Consider the following 18,136-nt stretch of genomic DNA (forward strand, 5'->3'; position numbering starts at 1 on the left):
TTTGTTGGTTTGTTTTGATCACAACTTAAATAATACAGCTCCTTCTGCATTAACTTTATATTTGAAGAGGTTATGAAATGCATTGAGGGATTTTCTCCTATTAGTTGCAGTTGCACGTGTTAAAATAAACCATTTAAAGTCCTATGATAGATTGTAGTGTTAATATTACTTTATTGGGTTGAAACAGATCAGTGTTCCACTGTTATTATGAATTAAAGTTAATTTTTGTAACATAGTGCAGTCATATATGCAGTATTTCCTTATACTTACACCTAATTTGAATATTTTTGGCAAAAACACTGGCAAGAAAAGAATTATTTATAACGATAAAGCAGAAATCACAGGATCAACATTGCAAAAATAAAATTTTTCTCTTTTTAGAGACCAAAAATTATCCAAACTTGATCATGCCAAACTTGGATTTAGAGTGAACTATTCTGGTTTCTTGTGGTCGCAAATGAGAGAAACAAGCAAGAAAAGACAATAAGTCATTGTGTAAGAGATGGTCAAGATTAATTTTACGTATATCAATATTTATTCTGACCTTTTTATTTATTTTATTTTATTTGGCCATTATTTTACCTGGTAAAAATATTTTAGAACAAGTTCTCATTTGCAAATATGACCTGGGATAGGCTTACAAGAAATTCTTAATTTTTTGAGAAAATGCAGCTCCTATACCATTCCAAATGGCTCTGGTCATTTCCATCAGGTTCTAAGACATTTTAAGACACTACGACTGGAGAACAGCTGATACAGCAGTTCTCCAGTCAGTGACTGATCAATGAAAAGTCATGGATCAAGTCAAAGAGCTCAGTGGCTGCACTTTGTGGCTGTCTGCAGGAAAATCTATGAGGCAAATAAAAATTCCCTTTTGATCAAAGTAACAAATATTGCAATTTTAAAATATTCTTCCATTAAAATTGTCAGGTAAGTCGAAGTACTGTCAGAAAAAGTATAAAGAGTTGAAATATTCAGTCCATAAGACTTTTAGACTATTAATATCTTGTATATTGCTATATTTTATCTTCTGTTAAGTGTATAAATTAAGGCTGGGACTTTTAAGGCATTAATTTTGGTTAAGCAATTACAGAAAAAAAAATAAAGCATTTAATCGCACCTTTCTCAGTTCCCTAATTTCTGGCACACCAGTAACATTGATGCACACTCCAGCCCAGTAAGTGGCGGTAATGAACCTAAAGTCTATTTTCCAGCCGTGAAGAAGATGCACAGGACACACTGACTTGGATAAAAGTGTGGTTGTGTGCAAATTGTGCAACAAATAATTTTCTCATCACCGCAGCTCTTAAAGCCAACGGGATTACCTCAATGTAAAAACATGTTGCTGCGAGCACCAGAGCTAATGTTAGCTACGACAGTCCTGGTACCAGCAAACGGTGCAGCCATCCCATAATAGACCACTTTTCAAGACATTGAAAGTGCTTGAGTTTACAAAAGTCTTACAATGTTGAATATAATCGCTATAATTGGACTTTGAGTTTGCAGTCTGTGAATATAGTAGACAGATGGAAAATGCACAGATAAATATAAATGAAACTTACATTTTTGTTGTTTAAGTTCACATACACTACCAGTGAAAAGTTTGGACACACCTTCTTGTTTAATGTTTTTTCTTTATTTTCATGACTATTTATATTGTAGATTCTCACTGAAGGCATCAAAACTATGAATAAACACATATTGAATTATGTAGTGAACAAGAAAGTGTGGAATAAGTCAGAACATTTTATATTTTAGATTCTTCAAAATAGCCACTCTTTACTTTGATTACTGCTTTACACACTGTTGGTATTCTCTCCATGAGCTTCATGAAGTTGTCACCTGAAATGGTTTGAATACTGAAATAATAAACTCAAAATGGAAACTGAGTTAAATTTAAATTATGTACTTAAAAGTAAAACTAGGGATACTACAGTGTAAAAATACTTGATTACAAATTTAAATTATTTGCACTAAAAATCCCACTAAAGCACAGAAGTACTCATAATGCAGAGTGATACATTTCAGAATCACATATACTAATGAACTCTAGTTAATGATACAGTATGTGTTGTAGGATTTCTTAATATATGTTTGTAAGGGTTAAATAGTTTATCCACCAATTATAATTGTATGATTATTAATAATGTTTCTCCACCAATATTAAAATGCAGGGTAAATGTTTGCTCAAATGGGGTTAAAGTTTTTATGCAGAATTATTATATAGTCTACCTGATATTCGACCAGCAAAGTATTTAGATTAGACCAATATAATAATGCAACATATGAAACACTTCTTATTGCACTGTCAAGAAGAGCTTCAGGAATTGTAAGGGGAATTATTTAGCTTGACAGGTTCCGTATAAAATTGAGGTAGCTGGAATCTATACAAGTTAGGGACTAAAATATGAACAACAAAACAATTGAGGCACTGAATTTATATTTACGTACATTTATTAAACTTGTAACCGAGCGGTTTGACTTGTAGTTGATGGTAAAATAGGAATAATCCGACGAGAGACAGAATTGTGACTGCAGCCGTATACCTGGCGCCTTTTCCTCTTTTATTTTCGAAATCCAAAACATAACAGCGGAAAACCCCTGACTGCCGTAAAACCTCTCTGACTGTCGTAACTACCGGAGGACTGATAGGCAAATACTTTTACTGTATGTTACACATGTCCCCCCCCACATAAGAAACGTCCTCGTTTCAAACAAAGCAGTGCAGCCCGAAAGAAATGGGAAAAAAAGGTATACATATATATACAAAAAAAACAATCAACATAGAAAATGCCCAAAGGTCTGAACAAAACTGTACATAAAAAATTAACAACCAGTTGGAAACATTTCAAACAACAAAATCCCTCAAATGTGAAGGGACTCGCACAATGCGGCCAGAACGAGATTGTAGCGGCAAAGGCGGTGTCAATTCTGAACCAGTTCCTTCGTACACCAGAGATGGAGCCTCACATTGCATTGTGGGAGTAACAGAGGCCTGAGGAGGAAGTGGTAAAGTGTACAGTTTAAGTCTGTCATGATGAACCACCTGAGCTCGCTCAAGCGGATCCAGTGGATTGACAATCCGGTAGGTAAGGGCCGATTCACCCTCAGAGGTCAGCACCTGTACTACTTGATAGGGGCCCTTCCAGTGTGGCGCCAATTTTGTGCGGCTCTCTGTGGGGTTGTTCAGCCACACCAATGAACCCACACCATATTTGCGGTGACAAACTCCCTCATCATAATACAGTTTCTGCCTCTCTGTGGCTTCAGAGGCATGAAGTCTAGCCACTGCAAAGGCAGACTCCAGCTTCCTTGCCAACACCGACACATATTCAGATACAGAGCCGGCCCTCTCAGAGTCCAAAACAGGAGCTGACACAAGAACATCTGCAGGGACCCGGGCTTCTCGACCATGCATAAGGTAAAAGGGGGTAAACTTCGTACTTGCATGAGGCGATGAGTTGTAGGCAAACGCAACCTGTTTAACAAACCCATCCCATTCACCTTCATGAGACAGTAACATCTTAGCAAGTTGGTCTATCAGTGTTCTGTTATGACGCTCGACCATGCCATCTGACTTTGGATTATATGCTGTCGTGCGCGTCTTTTTAATACCCAGCAGTCTACACAGAGTCTGAACCACCTCAGCCTCAAACTGGCGACCCTGGTCACTGTGGAGCACTTCAGGCACTCCGTGCACTAGCACATAGTCATTGAAAAGGCAGTGAGCGACGGTGAGGGCTGTCTGGTTAGGCAGTGCATACAAGTTGACATATTTGGTAAAGTAGTCCTCAACCACTAACACATACCTATTTCCCCTAGAGGTCACAGGTAACTCCAAAATATCAACTGCCACACGTTGTAGAGGGCGAGAGACATGCATAACCCCCATAGGTGCACGCTGTTTAGGAACGGGTGATCTGCGGGTCTGGCAGGCTCTACACTGCTCACACCACTGCTTAATGTCTCTCAACATAAAAGGCCAATAACAGGACTGTCTCGCTTTACCCCAGACACGCTCCACAGAGAAATGAGCAGCGGCAGGTCCCCCATGTAAATGCTGGAGCAATTCCGGGACCAAGGAGGAGGGCACGACCACCTGCAACTGTCCCTGGTCCGCTGGTGTGGGGTAATCAGTCCTACATAACAGTCCATTAACAACAGAGAGACGATCAAACTCAGTCCAGAGCTTCCGGAGACAGCGAGAAGACCCCTTAATCTGTTTAGAAGATGGCCGAGACAGCCCTTTCTCCAGCCACTCAAGCACAGCACGAATGTCAGGGTCATCTCTTTGTAGCGACTGCAAGGTGGCCTCATCATTGCAGAGAGAGTAAATGGGAGCAGGGGAAACAGGTGAGGGCTGCTCAGTGGTACTAGGAGCACATAACCCATCCGCTGGCGCTGACTCAACCACATTTATATCTCCAGTGGCAGGTGCAGTAGTAGACTGACCAGCTGGTCGGCGGGACAGGGCATCCGCATTTAAGTGCCGCGCCCCCGCCTTGTGGAGAATGGTCCAGTTGAAAGGATCCAACTCGAGAGTCCATCGGCCTCGTCTGCCAGTTGGGTCATTGTCCATAGTCATATTGCGGAGGCCCAGTAATGGACGATGATCTGTCACGATAGTGAAAGCAGAGAGCCCCACATAATGTTTGAACTCACGCACTGCCCATACAACAGCCCAAAGTTCACGGTCAAATGTGGACCACTGTCTCTGCGCCTGAGAGAGGGCCTGACTGGCATAGGCCACCACTCTTTCCATACCGGCCCTATCCTGAGCCAGTACAGCTCCCACCGCATTCTTTGAGGCATCAGTATAAATTTTAAATGGCTGGGAAAAGTCAGGGAGCACCACTACTGGGGCAGAAGTAAGAGTGCGCTTGAGAAAGGTGAACGCCTCATCACACTCAGGGGTCCACTCAAACGGAACATTCTTACTGGCCAAACGATTTAATGGCGCCGCATGTTGGGAAAAGTTTTGGACAAATCGTCTGTAATAGGAACACAAACCCACAAAAGCGCGAACCTCAGAGGCCGAGTTCGGGGTCGGCCAACTCAACACCTTCTCTGTGTTCCGGGGATCTGGTTGGAGTCCATCCTTGGATACCATGTGTCCCAGAAACACCACATGGTCACGTGCGAAATGACACTTTTTGGCATTGAGCTTCAGTCCCGCTGCTTGAACCCTGGAAAGGACCTCCTCCAGATGACGCAGGTGGTCTTCAAAGGAACGACTGTAGACCAAAATATCGTCCAGGTAAACTAAGCAAATGTGCCAGGGAAGGCCCCGGAGGACCAACTCCATCATCCGCTGAAAGGTGGCAGGTGAATTGGACAAGCCCATGGGCATGGCTCGCCACTGGTACAGCCCCCTGCCGGTGGTGAAAGCCGTCTTGTGCCGATCCTCCTCAGCAACCTCCACCTGCCAGTAGCCGTTGGAAAAATCAAGAGTGGAGAACCAAACGGCACCGGCAAGGGCATCCAAACTGTCATCCACTCGTGGAAGAGGATGCGAGTCTTTAATAGTCACTGCGTTCAGGCGGCGGTAGTCAATGCAGAACCGCCACTGCCCGTCTTTCTTCTTGACGAGCACGACTGGAGACGCCCAAGGACTGTAACTCTCTTCCACCAGTCCATCAGCCAGAAGACGGGCTACCTGACGCTCGATCTCAGCTCGCTTCCCAGGGGAGGCCCTATACGCACGCTGCTTAATTGGGGCGTGGTCACCAGTTCGGATGTGATGTTTAACAAAGGAGCAATGACCAGTGTTCCTGTCGCTGGGGCTAAAGACATCCGAGAAACGACTTAACAGCTGATGGAGGGCGGCACTCTGCTGCTCAGAAACAGGAGACTCCTCTAGTTCAACTGAAGGAACGATGGAGGATGATGTACCAGTGTCCCCAGTAGGAGAGGGTAGCAAGGGTGTGATGTCTGATCCCTGAACCGGATAAAACTCACCCAAGTGAAGACCCTGTTTCAGCTCCACCGGCTTCCCAGTGGGATTGAGGACACGAGCAATAGTAACCCCGTCCTTTACACTAGCCACTGTGTGCGCCACCACTAAACCAGCCGAGTCTGGGACATTTGGTTCTAAGTATCCCTCAAAGTTAGTCACAGGTGTTTTTGCACCCCCTGGTGGACGAACATGAACTGACACTAAGGCCTCACTTAAAGGGGGAATCACAACTGCATCCGCCAGCGACACGTTGCAGCATTCAGGTGTCAGCTGTGCTCGGCAAAGCAGTGGAAGGGTTAAACCACATATCTCCAGGACCCCCCGCCCCAGATCTAGCAGAGCACCATTCTTTGCCAAAAAGTCTAAACCTAAGAGGACAGACTGCGTCGACTCCCTCAACACGTGAAAGGTGTGCTGCCAGCAGGTTTGACCTAAGTGAAACGTAACATCTATGGTGCCTAAGGTGTCAAGTGCTTGCCCATTAACTGCCCTGGAGTCAATATAGTTCTTTCTCAATGGCCGGCTCCGGAGGAAGGGCACAGTCATACGAAAATCCGAACTAATCAAAGAAACAGAGGCCCCAGAGTCAATCAAAATCGACACCTCGACTCCTTCAACCACCCCACGGACATAGGAAGTGGGGAATTTACTGTCATGTCCATTTATATCCACGAGTGAAGGGCCCTCCATAGGAAAAGCTGGCGTTTGGGCCATAACACCAGCTACTGGATGTTTCCCTGCGGCTCCTCATCCCGGGTCGAATTTTGCGGCAGGAAACGCACCCCGCGTCTCCTCGATCCATCATCACGGCGGGAACGCCATCCAGGGCTTGGGCTCCTGTTCTGCGGAGGTCTGTATGCCGGGACGTCCCGCTGAAACCCGCGCGGTGAGTCATTATCCAGTGGGGAACTAGAGCTGCGCTCCGGTGAGCGGCCCTGTCTCCTGTCACGAGCCCCCCTAGACTGACACCCGGTTTCTCCACAGGTGCAACCGCAATGTCCATTATAAGTGACAAATGTGCGCCTGTTATCTTCCACACAGTCCTTTCTCAGTCTCTTATTCTCTTCATACATCTTTGCCATCTCCATCTTCATATCGCGCATGTCCTGGCTCAACTTATCCACAGCTTTCTGCAAACTGTCAGCGGAAGAAACAGCGCGCACCACGGGACCATCCGACGTATGAGGATTCAACATGAAGTTACTCACACTGTCTCTCTGTAGAGCCTCGCGTGCATTCTCGCACCTCTCTGCAATAGTCAGCGCCTCTTCAAGGTCCGTGGCGCCCTGCTCCAAACACTTAGCCTTCAGGGTTGGGTCCAAACCGGCCAGAAAGCGTCGGAATTTCTCCTCTCGACGCGCCACGACCCCGTAGTCCGGAAAGGCTTCCAGCACTAAGCGACTCACATCAGCAGCGTACACTTCCAGGCTCTCACCAGCCGCGCGGGGACGGGCAGACAGACTGGCTCTGAAGCGGTCCATAAACTGCCTCTGGCCGAAAGCACTCCCGAGTCTCTCTTTAACAGCTGGGAAATCACGTTTCACCCGATCGGGGAGGCTATCCCACAGAAGAAAAGCAGATTTGCTCAAACGTGTAGGCAGAATCCGGACCAGTTCATCGTCACAGTTTTTACCGCCTCCGAGGGCTGCCTGGACCGCCACTTCCAACTGTCGCACCCAGGCGAGAAAACTCTGACTCCCATCACCGGCAAAAGGCGGTGGCAGATCCACTTTCAATTTGTTGAGAGGTAAGTGCTCATCAAAAAGTCCATCAGAGACTGCAAATGGGTTATTCTCGTTCTTCCACATGTTGTCGGTTCGTCTCGCAACTCTAAAAGCAGCCTCTAGCTAAACTTGTGCAGCTAAGTGAAGAAAATATCACCCACAAAAAACTGTAGGCTAAACGACGTGGGCACGAAACACCGCTGCCACCAATGTAACCGAGCGGTTTGACTTGTAGTTGATGGTAAAATAGGAATAATCCGACGAGAGACAGAATTGTGACTGCAGCCGTATACCTGGCGCCTTTTCCTCTTTTATTTTCGAAATCCAAAACATAACAGCGGAAAACCCCTGACTGCCGTAAAACCTCTCTGACTGTCGTAACTACCGGAGGACTGATAGGCAAATACTTTTACTGTATGTTACAAACTAAACTAAACAATAACAACAACAATAACACGCATTAAGACGAATAACAACACAAAACAAATAGGAGGGTTAAATGTGAATGATGGGAAAAGGAAGGAAGAGAACACAATATTTTAACGTAACATTGGGATTAATATTACACTTGAAATACGGTGTTCTGTGGGAAAAAGGATAAAGAGACCACACGTGAAAGCAGCCATCAATTTGATAGTAGGCTAATTTGATCGGCTGTGAATTTTATCTTTGAAAAGATAATTTGAGAAAGTTGCACCAACTTCCAGCGACTGAAAGGTACTTGCGTGCCGTGATGATGATGATGATGATGATGATGATGGTCTGGTCGGCCGTTGTTGATGTGGGTCAGAACAGCGGTGGACAGAGTGGAGCCTCAGAGTCAGGAGAACTCGGTGGTAAATGAGGATTCTTCGAAACGAGGACTCTTGGGTAGAGGAGGACCCTGATGGGGACGGAGGACTCAAAGTGGTGCTTCCAGATGTGATCTTTTAAAGTGGACCTTTGCATATCATTAACTCAGCAGGGGTCTGGTACTTCCTCCGTGAGGGAGGGCTGATGTCCAGATGTCCCACACAGAGTTACATTTTCAGGTAATTTTCGTGGTGTCTGTAACTCCAAAAATATGCAATATGGTGAACAGGATGTATCTGGGTGGATTACTGACAGAAAGGGGATCAGAATGATACCAAATATGATCATGTGAATGGCAGGCATGTTAAGAATTATCATATTGATACTAATCAGGAGGAAAAAAAGATTAAAGGCAAAGCAAGATGTAGCTTGACCATGAAGTTACTGAAAAATTCACTTGTTCTGTAAAATACATAAAAAGGAGTTTAGTCCAGAATTGTGGGATGATTGTCTTTCTTGGTTCTGATGTGAGTTCAGAGTTCCTTTGTCAGTGAGTGGAATGTCTTTGAAGTTGTCATCTAGGTTCCTGAGTCCCCCTTCAATGGCTCAGGAGCCATTCCAAATGTGCATTGGTGGCCATTTGTTCCCTTATAGGCCAGATAGTGAGTGGAGGTCTGTGTAGGGAATCCTTTAAGGTCTGGTCTCAAGCACTCCTGCTAGTTCGTCACTTTGCATCCTCATGTAAGTTCTGGAAAGCGTCTTGTTTGCAGTGTCTTGGTGCCTCAGCTTCACTGATCAAAGCTAGCCCCATTTCCACTGTGGCTGGTGGATCCTAAAGTGTTCATGACTTTAATGATGGAGTTGAATTTCTTTTTCATACATTGATATACTGCTGGGCAGTTTTATTGATATAATTAGGGTCCAAGCATCCCAGAGTGGTGTGAGAACCCTCTCGGAATGCAAGGAATTCTGATTATTTGTAATTATAGATCAGATATTATTAGCAGTAATTATCCATAATTATTAATGTATACAATACAACCTGTTGAAACTCATGGGTTTATTTTTTTATTTTGTTATCAAAGGTTATCTATCAAAATGTTCCACAAAAGTCTAAGGGCGTGGAAATGGCGGCTGGCGGAATTTTGACAAGTCGCCATGAAACAGGAAGTGCTGTCTAACTAGCCTGTACATGCTCCAATTTGTCAAAAAGGTTACATCTGTGATTAGACTCCAGTCCTCAACACATCCATACACCGAAATACACTCTCAGTCGCAGCGTCACCTGGTGGACACGCTTGGATTCACTAACCAGCAAAGATGCGAGGACTCGACCAGCACTACTTGCAGCTTTAATTTTTAAGCTCGCTCTCCCTCACTACTTCCCTTTTTAAGGGCACAACAGATGAAGGTGAAACATCTTCAAGAAAGTACAAGAGAGGTCCGGTGGATTTCTACTGAAGCTCCTACATTTACCATGACCTGAATGACTGAGAATCTACACAGAGAAACTGATTTACTGAGTGCAGTGACAATGGATTTTTATTTTTGATTCAGTCGCCTAGCAACTGTAGCCCTGCCCACAAGTAGCCACAGGCCAAATCGGATGAACAATTGTTGAGATGTGGAAAGAAAATTTGAAAAAAAAAAAAAAAAACAAACAAAAAAAAAAATTAAAAAAAAAAAAAAAAAAACACACTTTAAAGTTCCATACAGAACAAAGAATTCTAGAATGTTAGAAAGTGATCACAGGTGAGAAACTAGCATCACCGTCTAGAGATCAGCAGTCGACAACCGACAAACCACAAGCAAGAACCATGTCTTACAGAAGCACCCCAAGGAGGTTTTAATAACGCTCCTGTTAAGCTTTTCTTTGAGGCTCAGATGCAGGAAAGAGATGGAATCCAGCAGTTGCAGCAAACAAATGTTTATTTACAATCAGAAAAAAACTTAAAGAACTACAAAGCCCAGAGACCTCAAAAACCGGAAACAGCCAGAACTACAAGACAGCAACTACAACTAAAACTCAATAATGCCTCTAGTGGCTGGTAGATAACAAATAAGCTATTGCTGGCCCACAACAAGTAATACCTGGGCAGGAGAACAATGCTGGAAAACTTTAAGATAACTCAGAAGAGCTCTACTAGATCAAAGAACTATGAAAAACTTCTATGACGCAAAACACTTTTACACTCACTCAATTCTAGCTGTGGAAAAGGTTGGTCAAACAACCACCTATACTCTAGATGCCTATAGCCAAAAAATACACAATGAACCTGATTCATTAATTGATTTCCCTAAACAGGTTTAAACACTCTGTAAATCACAACTACAAAGACTACAACTATGAGCCAAAACTACACAACTAAAATCTACTGCGTAGTACTCACTACCAGAACAATAAACAAGGAAACTCAAACTGAGCCTGCTCGGACTAGTTTCCAGCTGGCAACTGAAAAGCGGGGACAGAGGCTCGAAGGCGGCATGGACATGCATCTGCTGCTGAGATGGCTGGTGAGGCCAGAAGCCGGAGCTGGTCGAAGGATGGCGGAGGTGAAGGCTGGAGATGAACCAGGTGAGTCCGAATCCAGAAATCAGATGAATTCCAACGGAAAGCAGTCCAGACTGGAAGGAGAACAGAAGCAAGTTACTGGCGTTCTTAGACAATGAGGGTATGAATAACTGGGTCAGCACTGACTAGAAGCTTTTTATGATCCGGCGTCGACAGAAGAGTGGAGTCTGGTTAAATAGTGAGGGAGAAGTGAACTGATCAGCTCTGCAACATCTGCTCCCACTTCTGCTGATTACCCAGATGGATCACCCACACCTGCCACTGCCGCCTCAACGTCACACGTTCCTGAAAAGGAAACACACACAAGGGAAGGAGGGGCCCTAGCCAGGGCCTGCAGAGACAGGCCTGAGACCTCCTCAACGTGAAAATGGACCTTACGACCTCACAGGGATGCAGCAATCCCTGGATGCCTCCATCCATCGCATTAACCTTCGTGTTGTCCTGTGGGTCAAAATTGACCCATTTTAAAGTTTGAAAATGTGGAAAATATATATATTTTCAAAGTGAAACTTCTGATGTCCACAATTTCAACATTTTTGGGAAATCTTTGAACATTTTTTGGTGGAAAAAAAGAAATGTTAAAAATGTTTCTTAAGAACATTCACAAAAATTTTGATTTTTTAGATTTTTTTGTGAATGTTCTTAAAGAAAATACTAGAAGTTTTACTGATATATATGTAATCACTTTAGACATTTTTAGGACTTTTTTGGAAGATTTTGACTCATTGTTTGAAAATATTAAATGTTAAACATCATTAATTGTTTTTAAAGATTTTATTTTACAAGACTTGAATTACTTGAAGTTTGTTAGCTGCTGAATGCGTTCAATGCAGTAAATAAATAATTTAAATGATATATAGGTATCTTTTGTTACAGTTCAGGAAAAATGGAAACTCAGTGTACCTGAACTAGAACATGCAGAATGAGAACCTGTTCAACATGAGGAAATGATTGTATGTTACTAAAATGTAATGGGTTAAATAAGTCAGTTTGATACAGAGTTGGCATTAATAAAAGCTTAATGTTGAAAGTCATCTCTTGTCTGAGCCATTTCTATACTATGCTATTTCCTGGGGCTTTCATCTTGAGATGTGACATTTTTAAATCATTAGTTCTTAGCAATGCTATCATTTTATATCATCACATTCTCTGATATCAATTTTATAGTAATAAACTGTTTATGAAGATTACAGTACCAACAGTAAAATAACAGTATAATGGCACCAAAAATACTGACAGTAATATACTGTAAGCATAAACTCTAAACAGCATAATACTGTAATATTTTTTACAGTAATAAACTGTTGTTGTAGAATACGGTAGGTTTACTGTAGAATAACAGTGCTCTGCTGGCAACTTTTACTGCCAGCTCTTTACTGTAAATTTACAGGGAAATTTCTTAGAGTGTACTTTTAATATTGTGTTTAGTGTGTAGTGGCTGTATTTTATGTTGTTCTTTCCTTCTAAATTGCATTTTCTTGTATTCATTAAGCTTTTTCAGTAACCTTTACACAGTACTTTGAGAAGTTCTGTTTTCAGTGTAGTTATATGAAGGATTCTTTCAAATACAGCTGTCTTTATACTACAATCTCACAAATTCACTGAACTTAGATGACCTTATTGTCATTAATTGTGTGACTTTTAACACCAACTGAGCTGAATTTGGTGAGTCACTTTAAATGACTGAATACTTGTATAATAACTTATTGTGCTGCCACTAAGGCATTGTTCCATTTTTTACAGATTGTCTTTTAAATAATTCACGTTTACTAATTTCAGTTAAAGACTGCGTTAATAACTGTTACAGGCTAAAATAATTTGTAAAAGAGGTTTATTTTTTGATACTGGTCATCTGATGACCTCATGTCCTGTGAGGTCACTTTCAGGTTTACTTCCTGGTTCTTCAGAAAGCAAGACAGACATGTTGAGCATAATCTGACTGTAATACGCTGCCATCTGTTAAAATTCATCATAGAGGCTATGCCGTATGTTCATATATGTGATGTTCTGGATGTTAAAAATAGAAATAGTGATACTTTCTTAAAAACGATATTGGACAAGAGGTTTAAAAATGAAGTTGACATTTACTTACAAGCTATAAAACAGGCTAGTGGCCAATGTGACTGTTCCAAAGTTCATAAAGTAATTTCATGTTTGAAGTCACTTACAATGCAATATCAAGTTAAAGCACAGACACTGACAATTTGTATTGTTTTGTTTGCAGTTTTCACCGACATGTTAATGAAGAAGTGTGACAGTAACTGGTCAATCTTGCTACGACTCTGTCTTCATTGGCTTTGGTTTAACTTGGTGTTTAGTCCGAATTTCAACACACTGCATGAAGACACTACACTTATTTTATATTACCCTGTAGAAATCCATTTTCATATTGACATGAAAGTCTTTTTTTGTCAATTCTTGTCAGAAAAGCTAAAATAATTTGACCATGATTTAATGTTGAAAGAAAATGGGAAAACTTCCACAAAACTTGTAGCTGCAAGCAAAGCAGGCCTGGAATTTTGGCTCTGTCTGTTGGGTCCTTCTCCTTACAATCTCGACCAGAGACTTAGCAGATTGAAGTCTCTGCTTGTTTCTCTGGACAAAGTGAACCAGAGTCCTGAAGCTACACAGGAAACAAAGCAATATACGATCTCTTGTGTGATTTAGCTAGGGTCCGAGCACCAAATGTTGCAAGAACGGTATTAAAAAGCAAAGAATTATTAGGGCCTGAGAACTGAATGGTGCAAGAACCCTCTTGGCGTGCTGCTAGGGTTTATTAATAAGTCTGAGCACTGAATGGTGTACTTTTATGTGTGCATGAATAATTTGATTTACACTACCATTAAAAAGTTTGGGGTCACTTAGAAATGTCCTTTTTTTCTGAAAGAAAAGCATTTTTTCCAATGAGGTTAACATTAAATGAACCAGAAATACAGTCCAACCATTGTTAATGTGTTAAATGACTATTCTAGATGGAAACAGCGGATTTTTAGTGGAATATCTACATAGGGGTACGGAGGAACTTTTCCAGCAAGCATCAGTCCTGTTTTGTAATGCTACATTGTGTTAGCTAATGGTGTTAAAAGGCTAATTGATGATTAGAAAACCCTTGTGCAATTATGTTAGCACATGAATTAAAGTGTGAGTTTTCATGGAAAACATGAAATTGCCTGGGTGACCCCAAACTTTTGAACATCAGTGTGTATTTTCTTAAAATTGGAATCTGCAAAACACCTTAAGCTTTAAAATAAATGTAGTGGAGCACAAAGTACAAATTTTGCCTCCTAAATATAGTGAAGTAGAAAGTAGCCTGACATGAAAATACTCTGTACATAAAAGCTGTACTTTGGTAAATGTGGCTAGTAGTTACATTCCTCCATTGCTGATCACGGTAAACACTGATTTTTGAAGTAATGGTTGTAACAAATATATTTCTTGAAAAGTGAGATTTAGCATTTCATAATTTATAAACAATCCATCTACTCAGTTTAATAATCATTAGCTAGTCACTGCAAAATTTAAGACACACCAAGTTAGTTTGTGTCACCATTAATGTTAAGCAATTTTAATATTTGTATTTCTTTAAAGCATAACTAATATGAGCACTTGTTGCAGTGGAGCACATGTTAGACACATTTAACAATTAAATTATCATTAACTAATATTTTAGTTAAAATAGTGACATTTCATTGTGATGCAATTTCCTTGTATTTGCAGCACAAAACAATCTAATTTTGACAAACATTAGAACAAATTTTTCATTCAACAGCTTGCAGGTTCTGCTCAGGTATAAAAAACATTCTCAACTAGCTGACAGTGAGAAGCCATTTTATTTGCTTTTAACACCTGCAACAGCAACACTTCCTTGCTCAGCTTTCATCATAATAAAAACAAAGAATTTCAGGCCTCAACAGACTGATGTTTTTAAAATTAAAAAAAAAAAAAACTGACAGAACTTTTAGCACTTTAAGCACAAACATATATCTACAACATGTTTGTGTGTTTTCTGTTACTGAACACAAATATCAGCAAAAGCAGCAAAAATTCAAAGGGAAGTACACTGGAAGTAAAATTCAGCAATGCTCAACTTTATTGAATTGCTTAAAAAAAAAAAAAAAAAAAAAAAAAATTAAAGGAATGGGTGACGGGCTGTAAGCTCTGGGTTAAATGGTGGTCACACTGAGAAGCCGAAGTTGCTTAGTTTCCTCCACGGAGACGCAGCACCAGGTGGAGGGTGGACTCTTTCTGGATGTTGTAGTCGGAGAGGGTGCGACCATCTTCCAGCTGCTTACCAGCAAAGATCAGCCTCTGCTGGTCAGGAGGGATGCCCTCTTTATCCTGGATCTTTGCTTTCACATTCTCGATGGTGTCGCTGGGTTCCACCTCCAGGGTGATGGTCTTGCCAGTGAGGGTCTTCACAAAGATCTGCATACCTCCCCTCAGACGCAGCACCAGGTGGAGGGTGGACTCCTTCTGGATGTTGTAGTCAGACAGGGTGCGGCCATCTTCTAGCTGTTTTCCAGCAAAGATCAGCCTCTGCTGGTCAGGAGGGATGCCCTCTTTATCCTGGATTTTGGCCTTGACATTCTCAATGGTGTCACTGGGCTCCACCTCCAGGGTGATGGTCTTGCCAGTGAGGGTCTTCACAAAGATCTGCATGCCTCCTCTCAGACGCAGCACCAGGTGGAGGGTGGACTCTTTCTGGATGTTGTAGTCAGAGAGGGTGCGACCATCTTCCAGCTGCTTACCAGCAAAGATCAGCCTCTGCTGGTCAGGGGGGATGCCTTCTTTGTCCTGGATCTTTGCTTTCACATTCTCAATGGTGTCGCTGGGCTCCACCTCCAGGGTGATTGTTTTACCAGTCAGGGTCTTCACAAAGATCTGCATCTTGACACTGTCGACAGAAAATATATTAATTATGCAAAGTGTTTTAACTTCAAGTCTATTGGTCCAAATTTTAAAATGGCATTCAGATTTGGGATGTACATGTTCAATTATTGTTTTAATAGCTCGTCTGCAACCTCTTCAACAATAAGTTTACGCACTTGTGTGAATAGAGGACATTATTTCAAATGCTGATAGTTTTTAAACCAGAGACGTGTGATTTTTGCAAGAAAAGTGTGTTGGGTACATCAACCACTCTGTAAAAGGAATGCTATCCCAGTAAACTCCATCTTGTCTTAAACACTTGAGCCTTGGCTGGAAGCAGACAAGTGGCTGAGAACCGATAAGCAGTTAGATGAACTAATAATGTATGAGTCACCGAGCACTGGAACTACTGTGACTAGCAGCCATTGTAAGAGTTTGAAATCTACAGGGATCCTCCCTTAACTAAACTGAGGTGCTGATTTACAAACTGTTAGAACCTGCAGTATTCATTATTCAACAAACAACCACCACTTCAACTAGCCTGAAAGCACCTTTCAGTAAGGAGTCCCGCATACATCAGGGCTGCAACTGAGAATTTTAACTAAATATTGATTAATTCTCAGTTACTAATATTTTACATTTCTTGTGTGATGAATCAGCAATATCCTCAAAGACAAAGAGTAGCCAATTACATCTGATAGGATAGTATGGCTTATCAATTAATTTCAAAACTAAAATGTCAAACAATTCAAATAACAAAACTCTGATTTAGGTTATACACCATGTTGACATTAAAGTTATTAACATTTAATGCTGCTCCTGGGCCATGAATGACTGATCAGAAAGGTCCTAGTAAACCCTTATTAACATATTTTTTTGTTATTGCTTGATTTGTCAAAATTAACCATTAAATCTCAATTTTATTTATATAGTGTCAATTCACAACATGTGTCATCTCGTAATACTTTTTAGATTTTACAAAGAACAGAGAACACAACAATCCAAAGTTGCCTCTATGAGCAAGCAGTCGAAAATATTGTTTACCGTTGCGCAAAGTCAATATTTTGAATACGTGGCTAAGCTAACCACTAGCTGACGCTGCAGTTTAACTCAACTACAGACACCGGTTTCAGCTCGACGCTTTGTGTCTACACAACAGCCACACTTTGATCAGTTTACTGGAACAGACGCGTGAAAGCAGAAAACCTGCTCAGTCATTCTGATAAACGGCTGTGAAACGGTCAGGCCGGTAAACTAGCTAACGAGCAAAGCTAATAGCTAACGATGCTAGGATAAACAGGAACCGGTAGAAATATCCGATGATGAACGGGTCACAAATGTAGCCAAAATATATTTGACCTATTTGAAGGTTGGTGTTTTGGTCTCTACAAATTTCCCCGAGTGAACAAAAAGCTAATTTCTCATAACGGCCGCGGTTGAGCGACGTTTTCTTTTGGGCTAGCTTCCGCCCTGGCTAGCCGTGTCGGCCTAGGCCAAGATTAGCCTCGTTAGCAACAACAGCTGTCGTAGCTACCGATTCAATCAGCTAAATTTACATAGCTTTATCGCAAATAACATCACATGCAACCAATGTGGCATAGACATGGCCACTACAATTTTAAAGAACCTAAAATAAACAAAAACTTACAAGCAAATTGTGTCACCAGCGTTGGCCACTCGGCTCTATCTGGGTTCGGAAAGTGTTTGGATATATGAAGAGGAGCAGCGGAGCGGTATTTATAGACTGTAAGCCGACTGTAAGCCTGTATCCTTCCGCTGCTCTACCCGCTAGAACTACATGATATAGTTCCCTACAAACAACACAAACAATCCAGGTATTCATTAAAATACACATACAAAACGAAGTAGGACTTGACGTGTAAAAAAAAAAAAAAAAAAAAATTATATTAACGTTATTAATTCGTTAATATTAATATTTATGCATTTTCCAACAGAGTGGCAGAGATGAGAAACTACAAGACTCAAAATTACCAGAAAGACTCAAACAAGAAACGCAAAACAAACACAAACTGAGGTAAAAAGAGACACCAGTGGGACCGGAAAAATATGCAAACAACAGACAGAAAAAGAACTGACTAAGAAGAGGTGAAAATTAAACAAAAGCAGATGCAAAACTGTTGAAAACAGCCAGAAAATATTCATAGAGACTCTGAAAAACAGCAATGAGAGATCCAGAATGACCAGAAAAAGACCAACAAAAAA

At 41.5% G+C, this 18,136-nt stretch overlaps 1 protein-coding gene across 1 annotated transcript; it reads right to left on the bottom strand.

Moving 5' to 3' along the window:
• Nucleotides 1-14,855: 14,855 nt before the first annotated feature.
• LOC111566116 (polyubiquitin-B) lies at nt 14,856-17,704 on the bottom strand. The gene is made up of 2 exons (XM_023266528.3): nt 17,562-17,704; nt 14,856-15,938 (listed from the first exon to the last, which is right to left on the bottom strand). The coding sequence occupies exon 2, from the start codon at nt 15,929-15,931 to the stop codon at nt 15,242-15,244; it is 690 nt and encodes a 229-aa protein (XP_023122296.1). The 5' UTR covers nt 15,932-15,938; nt 17,562-17,704; the 3' UTR covers nt 14,856-15,241.
• Between the last annotated feature and the right edge of the window lie 432 nt (nt 17,705-18,136).

This window comes from Amphiprion ocellaris, chromosome 17 (assembly GCF_022539595.1).
Source record: "Amphiprion ocellaris isolate individual 3 ecotype Okinawa chromosome 17, ASM2253959v1, whole genome shotgun sequence".
Taxonomy (NCBI): domain Eukaryota; kingdom Metazoa; phylum Chordata; class Actinopteri; family Pomacentridae; genus Amphiprion; species Amphiprion ocellaris.

Excerpts from the sequence above, each read along its gene's own strand:
- LOC111566116 (XM_023266528.3), bottom strand. The coding sequence starts at position 15,931 with ATGCAGATCTTTGTGAAGACCCTGACTGGTAAAACAATCACCCTGGAG.